Source organism: Ochlerotatus camptorhynchus, unplaced genomic scaffold, assembly GCF_037179485.1.
Source record: "Ochlerotatus camptorhynchus isolate MF236.1 unplaced genomic scaffold, CSIRO-AGI_Acam_v1.1 ptg000022l, whole genome shotgun sequence".
NCBI lineage: Eukaryota > Metazoa > Arthropoda > Insecta > Diptera > Culicidae > Ochlerotatus > Ochlerotatus camptorhynchus.
Window position 1 is genome coordinate 4,804,548 of NW_027040514.1, and position 8,447 is coordinate 4,812,994.

The window sequence follows — 8,447 nt, forward strand, 5'->3', positions numbered from 1 at the left end:
TTAGGCATGTCGCTGCAAGTAAGTATTTGGGACAAATGGCCGAAAGACAAAACGTCGAATGACGCAAGGTCGAATGGACAAAAGGTTGAATGGAAAAAAGATCGAATGGACAAAAGGTCGAATGGACAAAAGGTCGAATAACCCGAGGGGGGCGACACATCTAAATCTCAATTCTAGATGCTCAAAAAATCTCACACTAGCGAATCAATCTTCGAAAAATCATCTTTCATTTGTCGCATCTACTTGCATCGCTCATCATCTTTTTGCAGGAAATCTTCAAAATCGACATAAATCTTCCTTCTATCTACTCAGCGTGCGTGCAGCTAGCCACAGCAAAACACAATCTTTTCTGCATCGTAGATAGAGTCGTCCCCCTCGGAATAACCATGAGTTATGATTTCTTTAAACAAGCTGGTTAGGATGGCCCCTAGAGAATCGGCTTTCTCTAAATTTATTTTTATACGTTCAACTCGTAGAAACTTTGTTCTAGACACTTTTATGACGCATATTTTTGCTTAAGCAACTAAGTTTGTTATCTCTTTTATTTGAAAAGTTAAGTCTAGTTTTTGCTGAAAAATATGACATTTTTTTAAATAAAATTAAATGCTTTACACAAAAAACGCTGTCGCACATTATTCACCAACATTGAAGAAAAAACAATCTTTCAAATTGAATTCAAAGTTAGAAAATCGGTTTGCTCCATTCAGAGATATTGACAAATAAAAAGGGGCATTTTGTCGAAGAAAATCTCCTTTAACTTTCTAATAAAAAAAGATAGCAACCTATTTGCTTTAGCAGAATTATGCGTCATCAAAAGCTCCTAAACTGCCTATAATAACGTTTTTAAGAGATATAATCGTATGAAAATATATTTAAAGAAAACAGTTTTTTTAGGGGCCACCCTAACCTGATTGTTTAAAAAAAAATCATGAACCGTAAGAGATATAATGTTTTTGTCTTAAGCAAAGTTGCTTCGAATTGATTGTTCTCCAGCTTTTTAGAACATTGCATTCTATCTCAAATATTAGAAAAGTTTGTATTTTCAATTCACCAATTTTATGGACCACCCTAATTTCACTAACAATATCGGCCAAAAAATATGAAGAAACTTTCCACCATATACCCAAAGATGAATACTAAGATGAAACTGTCGGAAGAAAAACTTTCTATTTTAGTGTCCTCTTTCACGGTCCCTTTCATCCAATGAATACCCTCCGTATGCAAGGTAATTTTGTGGTTTTGATGCCCCCTCGGTAGAGACGAAATTTTGCGCATTTTTTTTATCAAATTAATCACATCCAAATCAGAGATGTCCCATTTTTTAATTACTTGATTAACAACTAATCGATTATTTTTTGTTCGCTGTGCTGCCTTTTTCCACCAATGAGAGTACATCAAATGTTTGAAACGATCGGTGATGATCCTCTGGAGATGTTAATGCTTACATCGGCATGATATAACCGGTTACAAATATTTTACTTTTCGGTTCTTTAATCGATTAATCGATTATTCGAATGAAAATCGGCCATCACTAGATGAATGTGAAACGTCATTTCAAGAACAACATGTGAAAGAGGCATACAAGCTTTTTGTAAACAAACCTTCTTATGCCCTTTTCTCGCCACCCATATGACACCAACGCAAACCATTATCATCATCAGGTAGGGGAATCTTTACCCTTCCCGATGATGTTGTTAGTTTGCGTGAGCAACTCTCGGTTGGTGAGAAAAGGGCCTACAAAGGTTTGTTTACAAAAAGCTTGTATGCCCTTTTCACATGTGGCTGTTGATTTCAAATATAAGGACCGTACATAAATAATGATACAATTTGAAAGGGACCGGGGCTAATCACAAATTACGTCCCCACGGTAACTGAAATAAATACGAGTGTTCACCGGTTGATATACCTAAAAGTGATGGTTTTGGCGCAAATACTTGTGTCTTCCTAAATACCCAACAAACAATTTGTGCTGATTGAGAGCTTATTCACTATTTCTTAGCTGAAGAAGCATATTTTTGCCTGAATAAGCTCTTATTCCGCTTACAATGTTTGTTGGGTACGGCTTTGGGACCATTGTGCACTGGGCTATGGTGGCAGGCTGATAAACGTTATATTAAACTTGTCAACAGTTTTAGCAACCGGTCCGCACTTGTGTTTATTTCAGTTACCATGGGGAGGTAATTTGTTAGTAGCCCTGGTCCCTTTCAAATTGTATCATTATTTATGCACGGCCTTAAATTTGAAATGACGTTTCACGTTCATCTAGTGATGACCGATTTTCTTTCGAATAATAGATTAATCGATCAGCAAAAAAAAAAAAAAAAGATTAATCGATTAACGAACCAAAAACTTAAATATTTGTAATCGCATTGCATGATCTTCTCCAGAGGATCATCACCCACCGTTTCAAACATTTGCTGCACTCTCATTGATGGAAAAATAACAGCACAACGAACAAAAAATAATCGATTAGTTGTTAATCGAATAATTAATAAAATGGGACATCTCTGATTTTGTTGTGATTGTTTTGATAAAAAAAAAGTGCGAAAAATTTCATCTCTGCCGAGGGGGCAACAAAACCACAAATTTACCTTGCATACGGGGGGTATTCATTGGATGAAAGGGACCGTGAAAAAGGACACTAAAATAGAAAGTTTTTCTTCCTTCTTTGTTTCATATTAGTATTCTTCTTTGGTTTTAGCAAGGTACTAAAATCGTCAATACCTTATCGACTAGCTTTCAAGCATTTTTAACTTCTAAATCCTAAAATTCACAGCATGATGGTAGTTTACCACCTTGGTTTCCTCGAGAAAAGAGGTGATTTTTCTGCAGATGGAAAAGCTCATCCTGCCCTACGTTCAAAGATTATTTTTGCTGACTGTTTCAGGCGGCTGGTTCGGAATCACACCGACAGTTCGCTCCCCTGGGGGACGGGACTGAATCTTCTTCGCACAAACCATAGAGTTAACTCTAAGACTAGAAGGTCCCGAAATAACGTGCTCAACTTTAAACCGTACACCCAACCGGTGGATGTAAGATTCGCTTACAATTATGTGGGATTCATCATCAGAGGATGTAAGTGGAGACCGCATGAACCGAGGATGCAATATACCTAGCTGCGGTCCAATGCAAGAAAATTGGAGACCGAAAAATGTGGAGTGTATTAGTGAGTGAAAGGAATTATGCCGAAAAAAAATTGGAAAAAGGTTGCCGACTGGGACTCGAACCACGAACGCTGTGATTATCAGACCTGTGCTTTCTCTCCTGCTCTCTCCATGCTTCTGAATATGGATAGCCTAAAAGCAAACAAGAAGCGCTTATTTCCTCTCACACTTGACTTCGTATGCTTTTTTCTGCTGGAGAGATTCGAGGCAAGTGTGTGCGTCGTTCTGCCATGTTATACATAAAAATCAAGACAAATGCTTGCTTGTGTAGATGAAAGCACAGACAGAACACGAAATAAAAAAGGCAAAAAAACATTACATCGCCTGCAAGATCAACTTCTAACATTCGCTGCGATGTTCATGAACAGAGGATGATAGGAAATGGAACTAACATTCATTGTAATAAATTTTTAGTTTGCGTGTAGGAACTCTTGTTTGAAAAGGTTCTTGAAAGGATACTGGTTTTCTATTTAACTACGAAACGGAGAATCAAACACACCGATAATTAATCAGCTAACAGATTTTATGGAACTTGAATCAACAGTGGTTGTTAGCTCCTAGGATACTAACCATTTTTGTTGAAGTCTTCCTCATGGCTTACTAGTTTCCAACATTGACATTAGCACGACACAGCATACTTGTTCGACTTTCTTGCATGCAAGTTGATTCTATAAAAGGTTATCCTCGAGATTACTAGTAGGCGAAATGGCTCTAATGTTGGCTTGTGGATCTAAGATTGGGCCCATCGCTAAAAATCTGCTAATGGATATTTTTGGTCGCTATTGAAAATTCAGTCGATTGCTGAAGTTATGTATGGGCCCAAATTAGGGGCATATAGGCCGACATTACATCCATTTCCCCTAACTACCCTAATTTGTCCAATTTGAATAGGTCCCGAAAAATGAAACACCGTATTGGCAAATCAAAGTTGGCACTCGTGGAGAATAGAAGAATTATAACAGTGATGATGGTTTCAAAATTTTCCACGGGGAAGTATACGAATGCAATCTTAAAATGCTTTTATTTTGCAAATGGAACATTTTATTTAAATCTGGTTGCTGCTACAGTGGTAGAAAAGCTCAAATCTATGTGTACACCTAAAAATCTGAAAAGAAATTAATTTTTCTGTATTATTTGTCTATTGAGTAGTCCTTAAGTTTTCTACTAACATAGCATCAACCAGATTTAAATAAAATGCTCCATTTGCAAAATAAAAGTATTTTAAGATTGCACTCGTATACCTCACCGTGTAAAATTTTGAAACCATCATCACTCTCATAGTTCTTCTATTCTCCACGAGTGGCAACTTTGATTTGCCAATTGAAATGCCTTCCAAATGTGTGCATAAACAAAATTCACAGAAATTCAAATGTTTTCAAAAGTCTTCATATCTGGCATCCCTGGTAACGAGTTATACATAGTCGGTTGTTTTTGGAATGGAGTACCTCGCAACGAAGTGGATGGTGGCAGAAAGGGGAGGGTAGAATGAAGTAGCGCACCACAAGAAGTAATTTTTCTGCTGCACACGTGTTCTCTGAAGTTGCCTCCAGCAGCGAGGCTAGATCGATGGTGGCGATTTGTGAAACTGCAGCTTGATGTAATGTATCTAAGGCGGTGTCCATTAATAACGTAACACATATTTGGGGCCTCCCTTAGCTCAGTCGGTAAAGGCGCAGCTACCGGTCCGGTCTTGGAAATTTTTTGGGTTGGAAAAAGCTCTTGATTTACCTGGGTATGTCTGTACTTGCCCCACAATTATACTAAAGAGCCTGAATTTATAAAGAGACGACATGTCAAAATTGGAATAATCGATTGTCTGTCAAAGTCATAGGAAAAGTCATTCCAATCGAGCAGAAGACCTGTCAAATAGATAAGATGTCGCCTCTTTATAAATTCAGGCTCTTTAAATTATACTAATGCAGAAATGGTACATGTATCGAAAGCTCTCAATTAATAGCTGTGGAAGTGCATCCAGAACACTAAGTATAGAGCACGCAATAAGCTAATATGCGATATGAAATAAGCCTGAAATGCGAAAAAGAAGAAGAAGAATATATAGGAGGGGGACCTCATCTCTTTCGTTACGAACTATTAGGGGAGGAGTAAATACAGGTCAAAAATGTCATCACTTAAATTTGCGTGCAAAATGGATGCTATTTAATTTTCTATCTTGAATTTCTTTGTTTTTGCCTAACTCGATGGTACACTTATCTTTTGTTTTAATTTTGAATATGTAAATTACCTTGAAATAAAAAAGTTATAACCAAATCGAACCAATGGGTGGGAGGGACTTTATGAGCGTTATGTAATAAATAGAGGAGGGTTACTTACAGCGTTATGTTTTATTACAAAGCGGGGGGAGGGGGTCTAAACTTTCGATTTTTATGGTTACATAATTAATGGACGCCGCCTAATGATGTGAACTTGAGTGGAACGTCCTCAAATTTGAGCATTTGAGGGATAAAATTTACACACATTCAGGGGCTGTCCAAATACCACGTAGACGGTTTATTGGGGGAAAGGGGTTGGCACGGTCATTATAAATTTTCATCAAAATTGAGTGAGGCCTACAAACCTTCCAAAAGCTATACGCGTGGTTTGTGGACAGCCCCACGTCCAGTAAGTACCAGTAGATCTAAAAGCTAAAAGCTAACGCCTGTCATATAGGCAACCAGTGTCGCAAAGAGAACTTCAGTAGTAGAGTTTTGAGCCGTCTACTCCTCACTGCTTCGTTGCATTATGGTCCACATTTAATGGATTACCAACATGGTTGATTTTTGCAACAGGGTTGCTTCCACTCACTTGCTATAAATAATTGTTTTTTGGGGAAAAAAATCTGAGCCCAGGGGAATAAAATAATATGTGGTGAGAGCTTAATCCGACTTGAGAGATCTAGCATCATGGTCACGGCTAATGGTGCTCTTGCCAGGTATTTTAGCGAAATTTTCGTGTTGTATGTGCCACACACGAACTTTACATCCTTCTCTTGCATCTTACAAATACAAATTATCATGATAATATCTCATTGTTTTTATTTATTTTTTTATAGTATTTGAGCTGAAATAAGCATTTGCAAGCATGGTTGAAATTATTTATATTAGGGTTGATACATATATCAAGAGCAAATTTTCATTATGTCGTAAGTAACATTCGCACCAATCCGAAAAAAATAAAGTTTTGTTTTGATGACCGAAAAGTTATTCCTATTTCCAAGTAAACACATATAATCTCATAGTGATGGCAATGTTTAACATATTTAGCAGGGTTTTAATCATACAAATGCAAATCGCTAGCTTTCATGCTAAAAAATAATGGTTTTTGAGTCAAAAGTTATTATACGTCGTTTGGTCACCCCTATTGTTACTTAAGTCAAAGTGTATTTACCAGGATATTCGGGAGAATTATCAATTACGTCTCCTTACGTGCAGCCTATTCATCAGTTTAGGACCACCGAAATCATCTTAGCCACAAACAGTTCGATTTATTCACTTTAATAATGAGAAAGCGAAACGACGAACGTACACTTTTCACGGGTTTCTCAGCGCTGTTACTTAAGTCAAACGGCATCTCCATAGAAATTGGGTGACTTAAGTAACATCGAAAACTATTTTGATCGGAAGGTGATTACGTCAAAAAGCAATTTGACTGGCAAATAAATTTAAAAATGGGATTTGATCCTATATTCGCACAGCATATAGTGTAATAGCAGGAGAATCGATTGACACTGATAGCTCGACTTTTTTTACCTTTGTTACATTCGACGTAATGAAAATTTGCTCTTGATATAATGTCACGCTCTAAGTGGGGAGGGAGGGTCTAAGATTTTGTGACAAGCAATGCATTAGGTATAGTAAAAACGTCACGATAGGGGGAGGGGGTAAATTTTTGCTCGATTTAGCGTGACATAATTAATGCATGGGCCCTTACATAGATTACACACCAACAACATTTCTCGATAGAGCTGGAATTAGGGCGTAACAGCCTTTGTAAACAATGCCTTCTCTCGTTGATTTCTAGGAATTCAATGCACGCCTACACAAACCAACATATCCATCTAGTAGGGGAAGTCATCCCCTACTCGATGGTGATGTCGATTTGCCAGGCAGAGCCATGACTTTCGCGAAATCATCGAGAGAAGTCATTGTTACAAAGGCTGTTACGCCCTAATTTCAGCTCTATCTAGATTTGTCAGTTCAGGACTCTACCATACATTCACTAGCGGCATCTCTCGCTCAGTTGCTAAAACGCATTTGACGTTTCATTTGAAAACATTCGATACTTTTTACACTCACGATACATCAAAATGAAAACAAAACAAACCGGCTTCGAACAAAAAGGAACCAAGTTCTGCCATCGAAAGGCGCGTAAACTTTTCAGTCGTAAAATATGACCAATTTTACTCCGGCAGAAATGGTTCGGACACTGCTGGACAAATATGGCACCGGATTCCGGCCGAAAGACGACACATTTTTCGTGGAAGGAAATTTCTACCTCAGAAAATTCGTCAAACTGGGAGTGTTGAGTGATATCACCAAGGGCGATGATCCTCAGCTGGAGGAAACGTGATTTCTGAACCAAAACAACGGTGATGATCTACTGATTTTAACAGAATTTTCAATTTCAGGAACATCGTTTGCAACGTTCCCGATTGTCAGTACACTTGTGGAACCGTTCAGGACTACGAATCTCACTACAATTCCATGCATCGGTACTCGTGTGGTGAGTGCAAGAAAACATTGCCTAATGCTCACCTCTTGGATCTACATCTATCCGAATCGCACGATTCCTACTTTGCCGCTCAGGTTCAATCGGGGAAGCGTCCAATGGTAAGGGCTTTCAATCAATCCTAGCTTCCAAATTTTACCGTTGAAAATGTTTCAGTTCTCTTGCTTTCTCGAAGAATGTCCCAACGAAAGTCAAACTCCGGACGAACGTCGTGACCATTGCATCAAGCAGCACAAATTTCCCCACAACTTTCGCTTCGATCAACGGATTTCTTCTCAGAAGAAGCATTCCACTAGAAGAACTTCACTTTCAGAATCGTCCGCAGGAGTGGAGATGGAACTTGAACCGGTTGAGTCACATTCGGGCCTTGGGGCGAAGGGTAAGAAAAATTTCAACTTTGGTCATTCCAAGGTGAGATCGTTCAAGTTGGGAAAGTTGGCAACCAAGAAGACTGACATCCTGGAAAGCAATCGAATGGTGGTCGATTTGCTGGAAAGTCTTCCAACCGATTGATGGCAACGGGACTGTTTTTTTTTTTTCATTTTGGTTAAATAATTT

At 38.3% G+C, this 8,447-nt stretch overlaps 1 protein-coding gene across 1 annotated transcript; it reads left to right on the plus strand.

The window, feature by feature from the left end:
* The first annotated feature begins 7,523 nt into the window (after positions 1-7,523).
* On the plus strand, positions 7,524-8,441 carry l(2)k10201 (lethal (2) k10201). The gene is made up of 3 exons (XM_065227752.1): positions 7,524-7,726; positions 7,789-7,990; positions 8,046-8,441. Exons 1-3 carry the CDS (start codon positions 7,551-7,553, stop codon positions 8,400-8,402), a joined length of 735 nt encoding a protein of 244 aa, XP_065083824.1. The 5' UTR covers positions 7,524-7,550; the 3' UTR covers positions 8,403-8,441.
* Positions 8,442-8,447: the final 6 nt, after the last annotated feature.